General features: G+C 38.2%; 1 protein-coding gene across 4 annotated transcripts in view; it reads left to right on the top strand.

The window, feature by feature from the left end:
• mtcl2 (microtubule crosslinking factor 2) overlaps positions 1-23,711 on the top strand; it is a 92,047-nt gene that overhangs the window by 2,472 nt on the left and 65,864 nt on the right. For all 4 annotated transcript variants that reach the window (XM_088331890.1, XM_088331891.1, XM_088331889.1 and 1 more), the window contains exons 2-4: positions 9,450-9,551; positions 9,739-9,861; positions 17,194-17,343. In XM_088331890.1, coding sequence (XP_088188016.1) covers positions 9,450-9,551; positions 9,739-9,861; positions 17,194-17,343 — 375 coding nt within the window. The remainder of the gene's footprint in view (positions 1-9,449; positions 9,552-9,738; positions 9,862-17,193; positions 17,344-23,711) is intronic.

The following is a 23,711-nucleotide window of genomic DNA, read 5'->3' as shown; positions in this document are numbered from 1 at the left end:
ATCATGTCTGACCCATACAAGGGTGCCCCTTGAGTTCTTAAAGCCAATTCATGTCATAACACAAGCTATGTAATACCAATGACCTTTTTGTAACGGAGGACCCACCACTTTTCAGGGGAGATCCCTAATGTGCTTTTCGGGTTAACACTGACATGCAAGCTCTGTTTGGATGCAATCCAAGCATAATGACTACAAGTCCGGGCATTGCTGTTTGAGTAGTAGCACATTACACAGATAAGCAGGATAAGCAGCACGGCAGATACCTGGTTTATTTACATACTATTACAATGATGCATGAACATGACTAGTAGAAAAGTCCTGGGAGAGTGTGGTTGATTTCTTATTTCGATTGCTTTGTAAATCTTGGTTTTGAAAGCATTGTTGTATATTAACTATGATAAATTGTGATTTGGCATTAAGAATCAACGGGCTTAAATGGTAAATGGAGTGCACTTATAACCAGTGCCCAAAGCATTTAACAGAGGATCTCATTGGCTCTTGCACACAAATTCATACACTAATGAGCGGCGGCTGCATGCCAGGCCTAGCGGGGGCAAATTAGGGCTTATTGTCTTGCCCAAGAACATGTCCACTGAAGTCAAAGCTGGGGTTTGGTGATGATGATCCCCTTCACTAGAGGACAGCGATCAAGTTTTTATGATTTATTCTTGATTATGAAGTAATCAGTTGAGCCAACACACATTTTTTTGAGTCTTAATTCCAGATGTGTATCACATATCTATCTTTAGCTTGAGGTGCAGCAACATTTCAATGGAGAATGCCTCAATTACCACAGCAAAAGTAGTTGAGAACATTGAGCAAGAGATCTTTTTAGAAATATGATTTTTAAGTTGTAGTAAAGTAACCGTTCATATGGGTGCTTGAAATCCTTGAAAATGCTTGGATTTTTATGTTGTGTTTTCAATGATTGAACAGTGCCTGTATTTGGATGAAGTGCTCATAAATGCTTGAATTTTTGTCATGTTTCACAAGTCTGCTTAAAAGTGACACCAAAACTGCTCTCTGGTGGCTTCGCTTTGACATTACATTTCTCCCATCGTGGTGAACGGAAGCTGGCATTAGATTGTATGGCATTGTCCTATAAAATGTCAGGGAACCCAACAGATTGCGCCCAAGAGGACTGGTGCATGCTAAACCTAGATAGGGCACTATAAAATGTGTATTAGTGCAAGGACTATTATGTACATTTATTATGGTCTAAGTCAATTTTATTTGTCAATTTCTCAAAAATACTTGACATACAAGAACATTTCCCAGCAGTAAATTATAATAGGAATAACTTCCTGACAACTGAAAATGTAAGCTACATATTACATTTTACCTAATATTTTTTTTGGTAGAGATTTGTCTCAAAATATTGTACACACATTGTTCAGATCAAATATGAAAATATATTGGCGTTTGACTCAAAATATAAAAAACATTATTGATTTATTGATCAATGTATAGAAAAGATTCCCACGGCCCATCCCAGTATTAATGTTAGTAATTATAACAACAAGAATAATAATCATAATAAGCATGAAATTTGCAAAATACTTGATTGACACTGGATTTGTTCTTTAAATGGTACTAGATAAATTGAAAAACTGTCTGAGTGTCCTTAAAACGTGCTCTAATTTGGCAATGAAAATGGTAAACGAACCATGAAAAAAGGCCCATAGCTTTTAGCAACATTAAATTCTTTATAAATAGCATGGTAATAGTCCCAATCATCAAAATATTTGGAGAAAAGTGTGATGATGACATGTGATTGCAAAAGTCGCCCCAACCCCCAAAAAGCCACACGGCAGCTGTCGTTGCAGCTGAGAGCAACACCCGCTTGCTGCAAAAGCACAGAGCACGGAAAAAAACACATTCAGACGTCCTGGACTAAAAAGTCAAACAATAAGATCATGGTGCAATAATAGTCTGTGGTTTGCAATAATCTGTGGTCTGTGCAGCCCTTTGAGACTCCTTGTGATTAAGGGCTTACAAATAAACATGACTTAGCTTGACTTGATCATGTACAAAAACTTACATCCCTGCTTTACACACAAAGTGCAAATCTGACATGGTTTCTGAACAAATGAATAAGAAAACCTTATTCCTGTTCTCTTTAGTTAGCTCTAAAAAGCAGGTCAGTAGAGCATTTCTCTCTCAGCACATTTACTTGTGAATCCCCAGCGCCGTGACCTTACGTCTTTGTTCTCCGCGGTCATGTTTTCTCCTCCTTGCTGTCTGCATGTGTTTCATGCTCTGATTTCTCGACCTTTTCCCCTTTCCATTACTGTTTATCCTTCCTTTTCCCCACCTTTCCTTCCGTGTGGTCCAACTATTTCCTGTTTTGGCCTTGAATTCACTTTTCTCTCTCTGATCTTAATTTGTGGCTCATAACTTTACTCTTGAATCTGTTACGATTTCTGAGGTGGACTCAAACACTCAGAAGTATACGGAGGCAGGGATTTACAAAGTAAGGATGGTGTTTATTAGCAAAACCAGGTACAAAGTAAAAAACAAACAAGGGGGCACAAAACAATTGACATGACCAAATAAAATCAAACATGACAAAATCCAAACCAGAATCAAAGACTGAAATCGGATATTGTAAGGACCAAAGTAACAAACTAACAAGAGCAGCATGAAAATCGTTCACCTTTTGTAGTAATTCACCGTTTTGAAGTAAAAAAGGGTGAAGTACGTGAACAGTGTAGATCCAGAGAGAAAATCTTTTGGGGAATGGGTGGCTTTTCGCCTGTGAGATTTTGCAGAGAACGAACCGGGCGTTAGAAATTGTGCAACCTATAAAGACAGTCCAAGGAAATTTGATAAAACCCAATAATTTTTCACACGCGAGACAGTTATAGTGCCAGATGTATCTTAGCCTAGTTGTTAGCGTGGAGCAGGAATAAGAAGTAGGCTGGCTGTAGAGAATAAATCACCACAGTGACTCAGCCGAGCTAAATTCATTCTGCTTTTATGCTAGTGACATTCTAAATTCAGCCAAGACAGTAAACATATTACAATTTTGTTGGATTGTACAGTTTACTGGAACATATGTTCTACACCCTTCCCACTTTTTTTAACCACCAACCCATTTTAATGCCTGCAAGTTGACAAAAAACTCCGAACAATATGTCCAAACAAAAAACCAGGAATAAAAGAAAACACACGTGGCGTGGCATTGGACATGCAAGGAACCAAGTAACAGACACAAAAACAAGTCTGCGCAAAGCAACAAAAAAATGTTCAAACCAGGAACAGAAAAACCAAAACCAAATCAGAGGTACCTATGACAGTGGAAATGTAAGTGACCCGACAATGTGTGCTGTCCAAAATGTCATTATAAAGGGTCAGGATAATTAGGGACAGGTGTGTGGTGATTTGACACACCTGTGCTCTGTTCCAAACCCAATTGGCGCCCTCTGGTGAAACGTGGTACACAAGATCCTAACAGTATCTCTCTATTTGACTTGGTTTATTCATAATTCTAGGTAATACTTGAAATTAATTTGATTCATTCCATTTTAAGAATTGAAATTTCGAAAATGTGCTTAATTTAATGAAGGGAACTTATAAGTTAAATCTAAATTACCCTAAACTGCAGGGTTCCCGTTTGCCCGCGTCCCTGCGTCTTGGACGCATAATTTTTGCTGGGGACGCATTGTGTCAAATCAACGTGCGTCCCCGGGACGCAACTTTTTTGACACCAAATTGTCATTATTACCCGATTACTTTTTTTTTTTTTTTTAACAAAGATTTATCGCACTCCAAACCTTTCGTCAGCCAGATCTGCCATTGTTGTCTTGGTCTCGCGCCGATCACGGCAAACGATATCTCGTTGCTTCGAGATGACGTCATTGTTTTGGCGGTTGTCGAGTGAAAGAGAAGTATGCCTCCGTAAAAATAGTTGGTTTTAGGTGCAAATCAACAAAAAATTGGTAAGTCGAAACATAATACAGAAAGTGGTAACAACGGCAATAATTCCGGCACGAAAAAAACGGCGGAGAAATTCTTCAGAAGACCGCGAAGGCAAGGAAAACACTTGTTTTGAAGCGAACGATTCGACGAAAGATAAACAAAAGAATACTCTTAGCAAGATAAGGACTTTTCTGCCAAAATTGACTAAATTTTATTCCTGGTTACGCTATGAGGAGGATGATAATGGAGGCTACATGTTCTGTGATGCGTGCACCCAGCGTGACCAAAAAACTGGATTGCATAAATCATTTTGCAACACGAACTTTCAGAAAAGCACATTGGATCGGCACGACAACAATGAAAATCACAAATTAGCTATTGAAATTCCGTTGCTGCAATTGGACCTTGAGAAGGCATTACAACTGTGGCGGGACAGCAAACCACGAAGAATATATGAACTGAAAAATCTGAAGTGATTAAAACTGCATGAATATATAGACTAATATTTCAGCAATATTATTTTGTATAATGTACAATATTTTTGTGAACTGAAAAGTGATAACTGCTTTGTATTACCAATTAAGTGTGATGATTAAAACTGAATATATAGATTTATATATTTATTTATATATTCGTTGCCGATTTACAATTTCAACCTCGATAACACTAAATTTTGGGGACCCATAGATATCTGTTGGGACCTATAGATTTTTGAGCATGCGAGTCCCCGGGACCCATTACTTTTCAGAGGTAAAATGAACACTGAAACTGCTGTTGATTATCAAACTATTTATACTAACAAGTTAATTGGGGCATTCATACAAGTGAGTCACAATCTATGAATATATATATTTTTTTGCTCATACTATGAGGGGGAAAGTTCCCTTGAAATTGATTTAAAATCAGTTATTATTTTTTGAATATTTCATTGATAAACACAATTTTCTTTAAACAAATGTGTCGGATGGGGTTTATTGGTAAAATCAAATAAAAATTGTAATTGTCCAGAAAGACTGATACTATTTGAATATTATGTTCTCGCCCTATCGCGCAGCCCTATTTAATAATTTCAATTATTTAGTATAATCTGATTAAAGCTAATTAGCATATACTGCTAAGTAGTGCTCCATTAATTCCCATCAAGCAGACATAGCCTGTAATTGTCAACGTGGGTAAGTCTCAACCATGTGAGACAGAATGTGGAAAAAACAACAGATCACATTGTTTGCTTTTTAAATAAATCATGGTGGAAAATAAGTATTTGGTCAATACCAAAAGTTAATCTCAATACTTTGTTATGTACCTTTTGTCGAGAGCTATTGGAGTTTTATTTAAATTTATAACAAATATTCTTTGTTTCTCTTTCATTGTTGAAAATTTCTTACGGCAATTATTAAGGTTTTACAGCAAACGGATATCTGCTCCAAATATCTTTTATTGGCCTCTTCTTAATACTAATAACCAGGGTTAGGTAGGGTTACTTTAACTTGATTACTTTCAATTACTTTTGGATTACTCCAATACCAAATATGCTAATAAAAGAAACAAGAAACAAAATATGAATACAATTATGACTCACAACACGTGGTAAGCTTTCTCTCCTGGCTTTGATCTCTTTGATCTCCGGCAAAACTAACATGAAATGCGACAGAAACAAAATGAAAATAAATCCAAACAGCTTGCCAACATCATTTTTGCCGTTCTATGTATTCCGTTACTCCCCAAGCCTGCACAAAATTTTGTAATTTTATTCATATTTAGTTTCTTTTGCCTTTTATTAGCATATTTGGTATTGGAGTATTCCAAAAGTAATTGAAAGTAATCAAGTTAAAGTAACCCTACCCAACCCTGCTAATAACCTATGTCGACCCTGAAAAACCAATATCAGTCGATCCCTAATTTTAACGTCACGAGAAAGATCTAAAAAGCAAACCAATGAAAATCGGAACGTGATTAATTGCCTCCACTGTAACCATCTTGGAAGAGGTTACAGTTGTCATAGTATAATGAATCCAAGCGAGGGAGGTATCTGGTACTGTAGCATTTGATACTTTACCTTCTCATTGTTCATACAATAAAAGTGCAGTGTCAAGTGAAGAAACACCCTCCATTTACTGTAGTTTAATATATTGTCAAACACCCAAATAAATGTCTTGTTGCTAAACCTAAGCTGGTATGGTTGAATTTGAGCGTGGGTGCTGACCCACTTATTCCAGTGGAATAAATGATGACAGCACTATTACTATTGCAGCCACACATTCTTGTTTAGGCAACAGACACACTTGGGTAATCACTCAACTAGTGTACCCGTGTTCCACAAACACAAAATGAGATGCTCTCTGTAGGAGCAAAACACGCACATTTTTACATGGTGACTTGAGATGATTTGGACACTAAAATGATTAATTTATTATACTGTATGCAACCCGTCCTCCGTCTGCCACATTTTATGTTGTAACTTGTTTCCATCTGAGTAAGCCTCTTTGCCTTGTCCTTAATTGCTACTGCAAAGATATTTCTCTGCAGGGAATGTTACTGTATTCTCAACCGCAATCCAAAAAATAACTTCCTTCTAGCCTCCGGTAACAAAGAGTAAACAATGTGAGATTTTACCATTACACTAATCTGTGTACTTGTGTAAATGAAATTGTAAATGAAAAAAAAAAAATCGCAAATATATGTTCTGAGGAGCCCCCTACTTGAAGAAACCAAATATTACACACTGTGGTTTTAACAGAAACATTGTAATACAACAATTCCAATCCAGCAATTTTGGCATAGATCTGACTTGATCTCTATCCAGTGGCTCAGATCGGACCACCTCGAAATGTTACTTTGACCTTACGGGACTATAGTGTAAATTTTCAATCAACATCATGTAGCAAAATTTCCCTGTTTAAGATGGCTAAAGACAAGTGTATTTTGCTCTCTATATCCCATTTACCCAAACTTAAAATTTTCCGAGTCTCATGGTTGTGGTTTTAGGAGTACATACAATGTATTAGTATGTTTGTTGCTGTTTTTTTATTTTTCTTATTACTTCCTCCTTTTAAGTTATTGCATTTGTCAAGAACGTGAGGATCATAATAGTCCTTATATTCAGGTAGATTATAAGGAAGGCATTCCTGTCACTGTCAATAGGAAACATTTATTAAGGAAAGGCAGATAATATCTCATGATAATTTTCTTTAAGTCTGACATCTAGGGTGATAACCATTTGCCGCAATAATACGACAATTATGTCGACCTCATATACTTTTTGTGTTAACCTTGACTAAAGTACTTATAGTTATATATTTGAGTCAAGTCAAGTCATTTTTATTTGTATAGTTCTTAATCACAAGGTGTCTCTAAAGGCTGTACCGACCACAGATCATTGCAAACCATAGACTATTATTACACCATCTTCTGATCTAAAATCTACATGAGGGCAAGGAAAAACTCATAAACATCAACATGAGGAAAATGAAGAAAACCTCGAGAAGGAACTGCACATGAGGTAATCCCCCTTCCAGGATGATTAGGCTGCAATGGATGTTGTAATAACAATACAAAGATATCATCAACAGGAAATATAGGTCATTCATAAGATAAAGAACAGATAGGAATGGTTCTACGTGCAGGGTTTATACGGTGCTTGAATCCTTGAAAAACCTTGCACTTTAATTTTGTGTTTTCAAGGATAGAAAAGTGATTGAACTATGGGTTAAATACTCTAAATGCTTGAAATTGTTGCCACGTTTCTCAACAAGTCTGCTTCACAATGACACCGACACTGCTCTCTGGTGGCTTGCCTTTGCCATTGCGTTTTTTCTTCCCTCGTGATTAACAGTAGCTAGTATTAGTTTGTATGGCATTGTCCTATGAAGCCACTTTGTCCCCTGTGGCGCGCGCCCAAGACAGCAGGTCCATGCTACACCTTAACAGGGCGCTATGAAATGTTTATTAGTGCAAGGATTACGTATCAAAATGGAAAGTTATTATTGGCCGTGCAAAAAATAAAGGCAGCGTTTCACTGTGGTAAATTGTCATGGGAAGAACTTCCTGCAACTGAAAATATAAGCTACATATTACCGCCATTTTATCTGATACCATATGAGTAGAGATATCCTTAAAAGTATATACACACGTATTCAGATCCCAAAATATATTCACGATCTACTCGGAAAACCACCTCATACTGAACACCACAAAAACAAAAGAACTGATACTGGACTTCAGAAGGAATGGCAGGAATCCAGCACCACTCATCATAAAAGGAGACTGAGTAGAGAGAGTCCACTCCTTCAAATTTCTGGGTGTGCACATCTCCGACGACCTCTCCTGGTCTGCAAACACCAGAGCGGTGGTAGGGAAGGCCCGGCAGCGACTGCATTTCCTGAGAGTGCTCAGAAAAGATCATCTAAAACAGCAGCTGCAGGTGTCCTTTTACAAAGCCACAGTGGAGAGCATTCTAATGTACTGCATTACGGTGTGGTATGCTGGGTGCACAGCAGCAGACGGGAAAATGCTCCAGAGGGTCATCAAAACAGCCCAAAAAATTGTCGGTTGCTCTCTGCCCAGTCTGGAAGACATTGCCTGCTCTTGCTACCTCAGCAGAGCAGAAAACATCATCAAGGATTTTTCTCACCCCGGCCACAACCTCTTCGACCCGCTGCCTTCCGGCAAGCGCTACAGGTCACACAAAACAAAAACAAACAGACTCAGAGACAGTTTCTTCCCCAAAGCCATTACCACCCTAAACAGACACCGCACAAAAAACTGAAAAACTCTTGGAAAAACACTACCTCATACGAACGTAAAATGGTACTCATGTCCATGTTTCTTGCACCTGTTGACTGCACTATGTTTATTGCTCACCTTGGACAATGTTGACTATTTTTTTTGCACTATGATGACTGTTTTTGCACCAAATGTATAATTGAACAAACCCTTACGATACCAAACTGTATTATGATACCAAACTGTATGTAACATCCTACATGCCGACATTTCTTGTGTAAATATTGTGTAAATTATAACTATATCCTTATCCTCCTTGCTTTATAACCTTATCTTCTCTGTTCGTTTATCTTCTTGGCTTTTTTACCTCACTGTGAATGTGTGAAACTGGAGTGTCATGCCCAATTTTGTTGTCACAATACGTTAACCCATTTTGTAACAATGACAATAAAGGTATATTCTATTCTTCTATTCTACTCAAGATCTAAATATCATATGTCTTGATAAATGCACAAGCAAGATTACATATCACATAAATACATCCCAGTTATATATGTGGCTTTCCAAAATACATGATTCACACTGCATTTCTTTTTTTAATGGTACTGGAGAAATTGAAAAATTGGCTTTGAAAATCCTTAAAAGGTCCTTAAATTTGGCCATGAAAATTGTGTACGAACCTCATATATGTGGCTTCTGATCCCCCCAAATTATTTGGTCCTGCAGTCAGATCAATTGTGTTTCCAAAAAGGCCCATTAGTTGAAAATGTATGGATGATTCATCTTTCGTACTCCTGTGTTTCCAGGATGAGATAGAAGAGTTGAGATCCGAAATGCTGGAGATGAGAGATATGTACATGGAGGACGACGTTTACCAGCTGCAGGAACTGCGGCAACAGCTGGAGCAGGTGTATATTTGCACAGTTGTTCATTTGTGTGAGACTTAATGAAAGCTCAGCCTCGTTTTCTTTAATCACTTTAAAATTACAAAGGAGTTTACAGTGCTGCAGAATAATTGTGTTTTAAGATTTCTTTTGATGTTTTTTTTTTCCTTACCCAAAATGTGTTGATCCTTTGCGTGTTTTTGACGTGTAGGCAAACAAGACCTGCCGCATTTTGCAGTACCGACTGCGGAAGTCAGAGCGCCGCTCCATCCGAGTGGCCCAGACAGGACAAGTTGATGGCGAACTTATTCGAACACTTGAGCAAGACGTCAAAGTGAGTTTTCCCAGGACCTTTCCATGTATATTAAACACAATTTTCGTTTAAAAAATTGATTGATACATTATTTAAACCACATGCCAAATAGTCTTTAAGGGTAAATGTGAGCCCCTTAATCTCTAATCATGATATTACTCAATGCAATTATAAAAATGAAAATGCAAAATTTGGTTATTCTTTTCTTAAATTCTTAGTTACCAAATAAACCAGGTTGACTCCCAACATATCAGAAAAGGATTAATCATGTTGGTTCATTGTGCAAAAAAAAAAAAAAAAAAAACAGATCCCCGGAAAATTGAGTTGTTTTCAACAAATATTAACCTAGTGGATAGGTCGGTTTGTGACCCAAATTGGAACCAATATATATTTTATGTAAACAAAAGAAACAGCTATGCAATCTTGCTATAAATTTGATGGTGATAATCTTCTTGATGTGGCTTCTTAATTTTAATTTTGGAAAATGTGACTTTCTTTCCTTATTGTTTTCAACTCAATCGCCAAACTCAGCACCTGGTATTTCCAGGCGGTCTCCCATCCGGGCGTTTTTTTTCTTAGGGTGGTATAGCCGTAAACATCCAATGTTCTTGCCATGTCAACAGTTGTACACTTAAATAGAATGCTGGTGCTTTTGTATCCCATCACATTTGCACATCTGCAATACCACAACAGAGCCATCAACATTATAATACACTCTTCTCACCCCAGCCACTACCTCTTTGACCTGTTGCTCTATGGTAAGGTGCTTCAAGTCCCATGAAACAATGATTAACAGGCTCAGGGACAGTTTCTACCCCGGGGCTATTACTACCCTAAACAAGTGTGCAAACCTAAAAATATATTGCGACTTATTTGGGATCATTTTTTGTTGCTGCTAAATGTTAGTGTAGAACTGTTTTGTTGCAAAATGATTTCATTGCACTATTATGACAACTTAGGACAGTCCCTGGTGCTACATTGTGAATATTTTTGCCTGTTTATCCTGAAGGTTTTTATCATATTTTTCTCTTGATGACATTTTTACCCTCAAGTGCCATGTCTAATCTTGTTGCATACAGTTTCACAACCTTGTTGTCAAAGGCAATAAAGACTATTCAATACTTAATAAATGTCCAAAGCAAGGACGTAGATTTGGTCTTCGGGGACCAAAACATAACGAACCATAAGGTTCCTGTGAAAGAGGGAAATGCATAGCCAATCACGTTGGTCCTATGCCTCAGTGCTTCAGCAGGGAATGTGATATAACCCTTTCTGTGCTACGAGGTGAGCAGACGTTTTTTTTTTTGTTTTTTTTTAAGTGATCACACAATATTGGTGGGGACAACACAATAATTGCTCAATATTGATTGTTTTCTTACTTCCTTCCATGCCAAAGCTACACCCCTGGTTCAAAGGACATCAGGCTTCCTACGGAACTATAAAAAAGAAGTCATAGATGACCTAGTTTTTCCACAGTCTTAAGACTCAGATGAGGTCAGACATCAGAACCGCCTTTAAAATTTCTGTTGTTGTTAATCATCGGGCTGCCATAGAGACATTTATGTTAAAAAAAAAACACAAGCACACTCACAGATATTCACACATTTAAAGATTCAAAACCACATATTGTGTAGGATGTTTATGTGTAATTGTATTCCTGTTCGTGTCCTGGATGTGCATGGATTCTCAGTTTTTTCCATGCAACAGGGAACAAAGTAAGTGTTATACCCCAAGACATAGATTGAGTGTATGCAGCCTATATGTGTGATATCATGTCCAACCCCCCCTCGGCTTGCCTTTTCTGTCTGCGGCTCAGCTGACGGCTTACCATCTGGCTGTCCTGCAAAAGGGAAGGATGGAAAAGGAAGTGGAAGGGATGAGTGTGCATCCTGTGTGAATGATCCAAAAAAGAAAGAAAAAGAAAAAGGCAAGGGGCGACTGTTAGCTGTTTGAAAATTCAAATTAGCCACTCAGCGTGAGCAATAAAGCGAGGAGGGGCAAAGGCTAAAAGACTCGGATGGGAACAAACTAAGAAGGGATTATTTGACCTTTATTGGGTTGATTTGAAAGATTTGACTTGAATTTTATTTAGTTTTTCATTCATGCAACATAAGAAGCTGTTCATCATTTTTTTTATCATATTGACACAATGTTAAGGAAAAAGTATGGCCAAGCGCTGTCATTTATGTTTTTTTTTTTTGTAATTTACCATTGTTCATAGTTGAGACTTTTCCTTTTCTCCTTTTTTTTCCAGCAGCTTTTACACTGCAAAAACACGTTAACGTCTTTGGCGGAAATGTTGCTTAGAATAATTGTTTCATTTAGCGACTGATGTATTGTTTCTCTCATTTCTACTGTTTTTTTTTTTTTTGGATTTCGGTGAAAAATATTTCTTAACATTAGTAAAATGATCTAACGTCTATAGAATTTTTTTTTCTCGTTTTAGGTAGGATTTGTTTTTCCTGTTACTTGTGAAATAGGATATTCTGTCATTTAATAGGAAAATGACTTTGAAACTTAGATAAGTTTTCTGCCAACATGGCACTAACTCTTTTATTGCGTTCCAAATGAGATTAGAGTAAACAATTAACACTATTTGTGAAAGTATCTATGAAAAGTAAAATCATGAACTTCTACGAATTTAAAAAACAAAACAAAAAACCAAGCCATGTAGATCTTTGAAGGCGTGCCTCATTTCTCTCTGGCTCTCATGTCAGTGATAGAAATTATGAGCGACACAAGCCTGGTGTATCTCTTTAGGGCATTTTAAGTCCACTGAATGTAATATAAATTGCTGTCTATGAACATAACAGGTTGGTATCATGCTTAAGAGCACACAAAGGCATATCAGAAATATTTCAAATTTAATCCTGATACCAAATCTTGATACCAAATAAGCGATTCATGGAATCGCTCTCGCTCGTGCAGGAAGGAGTGTGGAGTGGGCTCCAGCTGTGTAATCGACTGACTGGCATCTGATTACAGTGATACCTCGGTCCTCTACCATAATGCGTTCCTGGTTGTTGGTTGAGTACCGATTTGGTTGAGTACCAAATTTTTTTTCCCATAGGAAACAATGGTAAGTATTTTAATCTGTTGCACCTTTAAAAAATACCTAAAATATTAAGAAAACGTGTATCTAAAGAACATTAAAGAACCTAACCCTAACCAATGCCTAGTAACCCAGATTGATACCTGTCCTATGTTCGAATCTTTCAAACCAACCCCGGCTCGCTTCAAAAGTGAAGGAAGTATCCCTTTTACCACCACTTGTACTAGCACTTCTTTTCAGAATTCATTGGTAAAATAGGCAGTAAATCAAAATTTAAACAACCCACATTTTTTCAAAAAACATTGTGCAAAACATTAATGTCAAACATGGGTATGCAATTGTAAGGGTGGACACCATACTGGAAGCAAAGTCTAGAGTAAGATTTTAATGAATACTGTTTTCATTTTAAACAGTTCCATCTTATATTCACAAAAAGACAAACCAACCCAGTCAGTATTTCTCTTTACCTGTGACAACTTGACCTTGGCTTCTTGAGCTCAGGAAAACATCTAATCTGCTTTCCCAAATTAGCTTCAATGCTGCATATGCTTGGAGGCACTGATTCTTATTGTGCACGCCTGCTCAGAAACACATTTACACACTCCATTCTTCCATTATGATAGATTGTAATACGTAGAGTAGTTGACGTTATCAGGCGTCTTTTAGTTTGAAACACATCACATGTCTGTCTTTCAAGCGTCATCTGACTTGGCAAGTGTCACACCAGAACAAAACAAAATCTTACGGATGGCTGACATAATTTCCTGTCCCAGTCACACACTGCTCTCATTCCCACAGACTGCGGCACACATCTGGGCATATACACTTCAAATAGACACAGGAAGTAAGTAGTTATGTTGCCCTAGAAGTCATCACAGCTGCATTTTTGACTGACAAAAATCACGATTTATAATTCAAGTTATGTTGAACAAATGGACCATATATACAGGGTTCATGTGGGTGCTTGAAATCCACAAACATGCTTGAATTTAAAGTTGTGTTTTCAAGGATTGAAAGGTACTTGGATTTTGGGTGAAGTCAAGTCATGTTGATTTGTGAATTGCTTTTAAATGCTCAAAATTGTTGCCATGTTTTTCAACAAATATTAACCTGACACTGCTCTCGTGGTTTCACTTTTCCATTATAATCTAAGGATGCCAAAACCCAGGGGTTTACTGGACTAGAATGTTTCAACAAATAACATTACAGTACTTCTACCACAAAAACAACAATGATGCAATATGTGGAAAAAAAGGAGACCAACAGAAACCAAGGGAAGAAAATCTGTTCACTGCCAGACTGTCAAACCCTAAAACGTCCACATCATCTTTCATGCTGTCATTATTTCATTTGCATCATGAATGTTTCATCATTTCCTTGGAGTGAGGCCTATACGACAGACTTCTTTATTTTTTTCACAAGGGAATACTGGTTTTTCGTCTTCAATTTTCCTCCATGCTCAAATTTACGCTTCAAGCTTCATTTGTATATCTTGTATACATTTTGCGCTGCCTCCTCTCAAATTCCACAACCTAATTTGCAGACATGGGGACTTGAGACTTAGTGACTTGGACTCGAGTCGACTCGAGTCGCTGTTTTTATGACTTGTGACTTGACTTGGACTTGGCAATCTAAGACTCGGGACTTGACTTGTGACTTGACTTGCCCAAGAAAAAAATACTTGGGACTTACTTGGGACTTGAAGGTGAAGACTTGAGACTTACTTGAGACTTGCACATGTGTGACTTGGTCCCATGTCTGCTAATTTGGATTTTGGGCCCACAAAAACACACAAATACTTGCATGCACATGCCTCAGGGAAAACAGCCTTATCAGTCAAATGGCAAATAGTAATCTTGTATTTGAAATTAAACAATGTAGCTGTGAGTTGTGTGGGTCAAACAAACAAGAGTCTTGTTCTTATGTCACACAACAACCCAACCCCCACTATGCGTACACACAGTCACACAAAGTTTTTATTGTGTTTAACTGTCTTATGCGAGAGAGCGTCTGTGTGATTCAATTTGTGTCCTGTGGAAAACGAAATTTGCTCTGCCTACTTTTGTCAGTCTGTTTTCCATTTTGACTTCAGAAAATCACATGCTCGCACGCACAAAATTACTAAATTCAACATTCACGCCTCTCAGTAGGATCTTCCGTGAATGCTAATTAAATCCTATGGCAGATCTCCAATGGATGTAAATTCCATCACGCTTACTTAGAGGAACAAAGCAGCATTTACAGACACTCAATGGCTCACAAAACTGGCAGTGGAATGCCCAATGAGTGTTTTGTTATAAATATTGAATGTGTTGTTATGAGGTTTGCAAAAACATATGAGACTCTGGTAAAACTTTTGAAAAAGATATAGTATATCTGATATACAGTAGCATGAATTCCCCTTTTCTGTCTTCTGATTTGATTTCCTAAAATGGTGGGATAACACAAAACCTACTCACAGTTGCCTCTTGCATAGTAAGAAACAAATACACTGTAATAAATTGTAAATGTTAATACAGAAAGGAAGACAGAACCGTCAGCAGTGGAGAAATCTGTCCTTGATTACTCATAATATTATTCTGATCATAATAACAGCATAAACGGTTTAGTATTCTTTGTGTCAGTTAGTACTTTGTCAAAATGTACTACAATAAGAATTAGAATTGTCTTTAAATAATAAAATATATAGGCATACAAATGTACAAGGTAGTACTTGGAGACTGGCACTTGTTGTAGTAAGTTGTATGTGCATCATAACAATAGTGCAATGAAAAATAGTGCAATAACCTTTTTAATCAAATATTTTTCTCAAATTTTAAAGCCAAAACGTCTGCTTGCCATGACAATGAGTATTCCATGCATTACTATACAAACCAACCACAAACCTGCACAATAAATATGAAATAAACAAAGAAATATATTAGTCCAGGAAGATTCATAGCCAGACACGGTAAAGACTTTCATCTGCAGATACATTTACCTTGGCCTGGCCTTACCATACTTAAGGTCCCCTGCTTCACCAAGGACTTTGAGGATTTATGTCACCTTGGCTGATCATTTGTATTCTCTGTACAAATGGATGTTTCCTGAGACACACGTAAACCAATGTTGTACAAAAACACCACAGAGGACAATTGTTTCCAAACAGGCTGTAAACCTTGTCGAATTAATCAATCTGGCTAATCGCAGTGGTGCAGCGCCAAACAACTGTTATTGTTTCTAGCAATCTAAGCCTGGTACAATCACAACTACGTGCAAAGCCAGTACCTGGCACATGAACACTCAGAAAAAAATGTTGCAAAACCTGTGCTCTGTGGTGTACAGTGATGTCCGGTGACCTTCAAAACACACACCATCATTTTTAATCTCAATCAGCAATGTCAATCATATACAAGAAACTATGTAGATGCACACACAACTGAACTCTGTGTGACGCGGAGGAGTTCAGGGTGGCATTGTTTCTTTTGGATGGTCAATTGTAGTGTTTTGCCTTTCTGTTGCACACTTGCACTGGTTGGTAAATGTTCATACTGTATGGTAACTTACACATGAAAATTCACAACCCAGTTCGTTTTTCTGCTTGCATGGCTAAATGTTGCGAAAAACGTAGTGACTAGCAACACACAATTTAATTGTAATTAGTAGGCGCATGATGCTAAATCTGTTGCACCCAGGTCATCCTGGAAGGGGGATTACCACTTGTGAGGCCCATTCACAAGGTTTCTTATTTTCCTCGTGCTGATGTTTATGAGTTTTTCCTTGCCCGCATGTTGGTTTATGATCAGGGGATGGTGTAATTGTAATCTTGTGTTGAGACATTTTGACCTGACTTGAATCGGAACTCATTCAGTGAAAATGTATGGTTAGTGTTATCTCAACTTATCGAAATCGTATGCACATTTGTCAAAATGCTGGTTAGGGTGATTTACAAAATGTGTTGACAATTATTACAAACCACATAAGAGCCACAAACAGCAATTGTTTACACAAGTTATGAACATCAAGATTACATTTAAAACTTTTAAAAACTGGGTTATTGTTTTTTTACATTTTTGTTCCTGGATGTTTTTTTGCAATCAAACTTACTTGAATTTGAACTTGAACCTAAATTTCATTAGGTAACTTTTATTGTTATGTTTAAATCAATCAGAATCACCCAGGATCATTACAACAATCAAAAGTTTTAACTTTTGGACGTATCGCCAGCCCGTAGTCATGTTACTCATTCTATACATAACAGAAATTGACTACATGTCAGTCCAAAATTGCTCATGTTGAACCCAGTCTCTTCATGCTCGCAGGTGGCAAAGGATGTATCTATCCGTCTTCATAGTCAGCTAGACAGTGGTGAGAAAAAGAGGGTCCGTCTGGAGGAGGAGAATGAGGAACTCCGAAACCGACTACAAGATCTTGAGGTTGCCAAACAGGTCCTGCAGCAGGAAATTGACAAGGTAAGACTCACTGATTCATTGTGGTCTGGACAAGCATTTTCAAAATCTTCAACGAAAGGTTATTATTCTCATTCCTGTGTTGATTGTGAACAAGTATGGTGCTGCAAATCCCCCAGGGGACTATGAAGATATGGTGAATCATGGAAATCAGAACCCAAGTCATTTAAACAAAACCATTTGACATTCCTTGTTGACCCCCTTTTCTTCCATTTTGGCTGCACCCAAGCACATCTTCGAAAGCATTGTGTTTTAAATGAAAGACCCAATTTGATCCCCTAGCCAAGTGAAAAACAAATTGGGCGACCAACAAATTAAATAAAAATTGTTTTTTTGTTCAGTACTTTAAAAGTGGCATCTCGGGTGGCCTCGTTCTGAGCATACTAATAGGACCTCGTGGTCTTGTTTTATTCTGTTTGATTGGATTCTCAGAGTTCTGGTCTTGGACCAAGACCTGATGTGAGTCTACAGTCAGATGGATGGCCAGGAAACTGGCAAGGGTGATGTGGTTGGTTTCGCCTCAATAAAATTGGTTGTTTGTGTCTGTCTGAGTGGGTTTCTGTGTTTTTCCATTTCCCTACGTACAAACTATTGATAGACCATTTGCCTGGTTTGTGCAATCGGAGAGGAGACAGTGAGATATCCTGTTGTTCTCTTTGTCTTTACACTTGCGGGGTGCATATGTTGTACCTGTCAAGTGTTTTTATTTTACTTCCAACGGTTTGCTAATAGAGGATAGTTTCTAAAAAAAAAAACTACTCCCCACGGCATGTTCACTTAGACTATTGACTTTAACGTGACATTCTTGCTCATTGAAACAGTCTGCTTTTTTGCCCAAGAAGGCTCTTGAAATAATGTAATTTTCTTCTGCTTTGTTTACATTTTTGTTAGCGCGACTAACTTGTCAACATTCTCCCAGTATTGCTGTTAGAACTCTAGTATATTACAGTATTGCCACCATTTCCTTTAGAGCTATTTTTCCAAGCTATGGTATCTCAGCACGCAAGAGACTGCTGAGGGTTTTCTGGCTCTTTAAAAGCTTTTGGACTTGCTGAGTTGGCTTCATGCTTGCTTTTTCTGTGATGAGGTATGCACCTGAGCAGAAAATTGTTCACTTTTTTGATTTAGGAATCCTTGTGTTTGCACTCACAGGAGGACTTTCTCACCTATCTGTATGAACGTAAATCCTGAACAGGTTATATATATATATATATATATATATATATATATATATATATATATATATATATATATATATATATATATATATATATATATATATATATATATAGATATAGGTATAGATATAGATATCTCATCTCATCTCATTAGCTGTACCGCTTATCCTTATTAGGGTCGCGGGGTGGGGCTGGAGCCCATCCCAGCCATCTCCGGACGGTGGGCAGGGGACAACTCACTCGCTCAGTCACACCTAGGGACAATTTGGACCGGCCAATTCACCTGAAATGCATGTCTTTGGAATGTGGGAGGAAACCGGAGTGCCTGGAGGAAACCCACGCAAGCACGGGGAGAACATACAAACTCCGCACAGTAAGGCCGGTAGCTGGATTTGAACCCACGCAGGAGGTTCCCACGACCTCAGAACTGTGCCGCACACGCGCTAACCACTAACCATATATATATATATATATATATATATATATATATATATATATATATATATATATATATATATATATATATATATATATATATCTATTGAGAGATAGAGATAGATAGATAGATAGATAGATAGATAGATAGATAGGTAGTATATATAGGTATATATATATATATATATATATATATATATATATATATATCGTCGTCTCGTTAACTGCACCGCTTATCCTCAGTAGGGTCGCGGGGGTGCTGGAGCCCATCCCAGCAATCATCGGGCAGTGGGCAGGGGACACCCTGAACTGGTTGCCAGCCAATCGCAGGGCACACGGGGACAGACAACTCACTCGCTCATTCACACCTAGGGACAATTTGGACCGGCCAATTCACCTGAAATGCATGTTTTTGGAATGTGGGAGGAAACCGGAGTGCCCGGAGGAAACCCACGCAAGCACGGGGAGAACATGCAAACTCCGCACAGGAAGTCTGGAGCTGGATTTGAACCCACGCAGGAGGTTCCCATGACTTGAACTGTGCCGCACATGCGCTAACCACTGCGCCGCCGTGCTGCCCATATATATATATATATATATAAATCAAAATATTATTTTTTGCAGAACTGTTACATGTTATTAAAAACTCAACAGTCCTGTTCATGTGACTCACATATTAATAGCTATAGGCAGAACTGAGATGTGTTGGCAAAAGGGGTAACACTATCCACCTTGGTCATATCCCTCAATAGGGGTGACCGACAGCAAGACACACACATACAATAACAAAGAAAATAAAAGGGAAATAAATAACAAAACAGCAAAAGGGGTAAAGCAAAACTGAGAAATATAATTAGTTGCAAATTTCAAACTTAAAAAAAACAACTACACTTTTTGAAGCAAAGTGTTTGGTTTAAAGATTCTAACAGAATTATTTGTACAATTTGTTTCACTCAAATTGTTTAACAAATGTTACCAATGCATAGCAACATTTAAAAACAGCCAATGGACCGCCACAGGTCAAACTTAAATACAACAGACTGGACGCCAACCTAGACTTTGCCTTTGCACTTGAAAATTGATACATGGAATGACTAACACTCCATCATGATTAGGTTTTCACTAAGATACACACGATACATGTCATCATAATCATGACGCGTACCCACATTGAATGAAACCAGAAACAAAATGTTTGTCATTTTTTTTCTTTCTGGTGCTGTGTTTATGCTCCCCTGTCTGAGTTCCCCTTCATTTTGCGTCTCTTTTCCAAGCTTTTTCCTGGCTGTCCTCACTTGTTCGACCTATTCCAGCTGTTTGACATTGGAAGGCAGCAAAGTCACATTTGATTGAGGAAGGGTTATAAAACAAAGGCAGTGTAGTGTAGGGGAGATGAGACAAATAAGATGTCTGCAGATTTTTGAGAGATTCTAGGTGGGTGAGGCAGATTGAGTCAAGTTAAAGATTGATTGAAGGTGTGGATGAGAAGACTGGTGCTGGGGGATATAATTAGGCTGAGTTTTGGGGATTTTCTGTGTAGGTATGCAGGGTGATTCTTCAAGGAAGTTACTTCATGTTTTTAAAGATTATAAGACCTGGCTTTGCAAAACGAAGTGGACCTTGTAGATTTTTGCAATCGGTTGCAGGGAGTTAATGGAATTTTAAATGCATTTGCATCAAATGTTGAACGTGTGATGAATATCAGGTGTTAATACAGTACATTGTATGGTGATTCTCTTTGGGGTCTATGACACCCGACTTGTGCATTATTCCTAAGCCACTCCTCACCCTCGAGGTAAACAAACACAAGGCAGAAATAGAGACGTGTTAAGCTCTCATACAGACAAATAGTTGGATGGGTAGGGGAATAACATACAGCAGCTCAAATGACGTTGAAATGGGAGCGTTTGTCAAAGGAGGAGGTTGGAGAAGAGTCGAGAATCGAGACAAGTTTCGAGACAAAAGATGGAGACAAGTCAAAAGGTGGTTGTGCCAGGTGGGGTGTTGGTAGGAAGGCTGGGGAATTTTAATACATAATACAGTCCTAGGGCAGCACGGCGGCGCAGTGGTTAGTGCTTGTGCGGCACAGTTCATGTCATGGGAACCTCCTGCGTGGGTTCAAATCCAGCTCCAGACTTCCTGTGCGGAGTTTGTATGTTCTCCCCGTGCTTGCGTGGGTTTCCTCCGGGCACTCCGGTTTCCTCCCACATTCCAAAGACATGCATTTCAGGTGAATTGGCCGGTCCAAATTGTCCCTAGGTGTGAATGAGCAAGTGAGTTGTCTGTCCCCGTGTGCCCTGCAATTGGCTGGCAACCAGTTCAGGGTGTCCCCTGCCCACTGCCCGAAGATGACTGGGATGGGCTCCAGCCCCCCCCGCGACCCTACTGAGGATAAGCGGTACGGCTAATGAGATGAGATGAGATGAGATACAGTCCTAAATGTTAGACCTAAAATACTGCTTTATTTGAGGATTTATCTACCCTTTTGTACTCCTCTTTTGCATATGCATATTCTCACCATAACTCATCTAAAGGTCATTAGAAGTGTGTCCTGTCGGTGGTAATGTGCTTTGTTTTGTCTGTCTCATAAGATATGAGAGAGAGAGAGAGAGAGAGAGAGAGAGAGAGAGAGAGAGAGAGAGAGAGAGAGAGAAAGAGAGAAAGAGAGAAAGAGAGAGAGAGAGAGAAAGAGAGAGAGAGAGAGAGAGAGAGAGAGAGAGAGAGAGAGAGAGAGAAAGCATGTTGATTTAAGCTGTCAACCTGTGTACATATAGGTATATATCACTGCATTGCTGCATTCCCTGACACATTTAAACTTTTCCCCCTGAATAAAGAATGAAAGCCAAATAAAAATCTAGAGATGGGCAAGTAATGATGCTAAGCGTTGTTATCAGGTACTGTGTAGAGGTCCCCAGTTGGAGACCAGGTGGAAACATGTTGCCATAGAGATGGATGGGTGCCACCAGGAAATGATGCCCCAATGACCCTGGCTGTTAAGGGATCCAACCAACCAACAAAGCAGTTTCATACATGGTTATCCTTTTTCGGCTGCTAAACAATCCTTTATAATTTTAGAAAAAATCTTTACTGAAGGTCTTTCTTTAAAATAACATTGTTTTGTGCTGTCGGGTGGATTTTCTTCAACTCACCAACAACCCCACCAGAGGTACCCTAGACTAGAAAATGAATCGATGGCCTGCATTTTTTTAATTAAGTTTATGTTTCGGATGCAGTTCCCTCGAATTTCAGCTTTTTTGCAGGCACGCAAACCTTGTTTAAAGTCAAATATGCAAACTGCTCCTTGGCTATTTCAGACATTCAGGAACCTTTACCTATTGTTTTGGAACAAGTAAAGTGATGTAGGTAGAGGGAAGTTAAATACTTTTACAAGTGATTGTGTAGATAAAAGTTTGTCACCCATGTTGATTTAACGCAGCATGGCAAACTCAGTAATTCCCCCCACCCTAGTCTTCAATGAAATCTGTGTGTTATCTCCTAGCGAGACGTGTGCTGGTAAATGGGTCAGTGCTTCAAAGCAGCTGAATTTGAACTGGCTTACAGTGAGTGATTGATTAGATTAGAGACACTCCAAGTAGAACAGGATCACATGCCTTCAAAGTATTTACCACTTCCAAGAGGAATTACCAGGGTTCATTTGGAGGGGTGGAATCCTTGGAAATGCTTGAATTTTATTGTTGCATTTTGAAGGATGGAATTTAGTGTAAAGTGCTTGTATATGCTTGAAATTGTTGCCATGTTTTTCAACAATTCTGCTTAAAAATAACCCAACCCAGCTTTCTGGCGATTGTGTTTCTTGTTCCCTCGTGAATAAAAGTAGCTGGCGTCAGTTTGTATGGCATTATCCTATGAAGCATCATCGCCCAAGATTTCCTCAAGACGTAAAAATCATCTCTTGATAAATGCACTCGCAAGATTAGAATCTGCAAATGTAAATCGCAGATATATTTGTGGCTCTACAAAATACATTATTCACAGCAGGTTTCTTTTTTTAATGGTACTGGAGAAATTGGAAAATTTGCTTTGAAAGTCTTTTGAAAGTGCTTGAATTTTGGCATGAAAAAGGTGTACAAACCCTGAATCCAGATGATGCTCACATCCATTTTGTACTTCAAGGGGTTAATGTTTTTAGAAATGTATTTTGCTGGGTAATTCCTTATAGTTAGTTGATTGGTCATTTAGTTTATGATAATGTTAAATTGCACCTGATTCAAGTTTTTATTCAAGCCACAACCGCTTGGTCGTGCACATGCATACACATTAATTAGATATTGATTCTAATGGTTTATTTACAGTAATTCATTTTACTTGTACTCTGAGGACTTCAATTGACATAACGAAATTCTAATTACTTTATCTTGATTAACCTTGATTTACTAAATCCTAACCCTTAAAGGGACAATGTGTAATATTTAGAGCCTCTTAGTGGTTCAAACAACCTTCATTTAGTCAAAAACATTGAATCAAATGATTCAAAACTAAATTAACCATAATACCAATGTAATTTTGATAAACATTGATAGGTCGAGAAATTTGTATTTCTTTTACAAAGCAGAATCCATACCTAGTAGTTAGCTTGATGCTTGTCTGGTATCTTGCTCAATTAGATAGATAGATAGATAGATAGATAGATAGATAGATAGATAGATAGATAGAGAGAGAGAGAGAGAGAGAGAGAGAGAGAGAGAGAGAGAGAGAGAGAGACATCCCTGCGGCAGATGGAAAACTTTTCTTTGTGAA

This window comes from Urocampus carinirostris, chromosome 3 (assembly GCF_059441175.1).
Source record: "Urocampus carinirostris isolate Australia breed hairy pipefish chromosome 3, RoL_Ucar_1.0, whole genome shotgun sequence".
Taxonomy (NCBI): domain Eukaryota; kingdom Metazoa; phylum Chordata; class Actinopteri; order Syngnathiformes; family Syngnathidae; genus Urocampus; species Urocampus carinirostris.
Note: the sequence above shows the minus strand (reverse complement) of the source record. Positions and strands in the feature narration are given on the sequence as shown.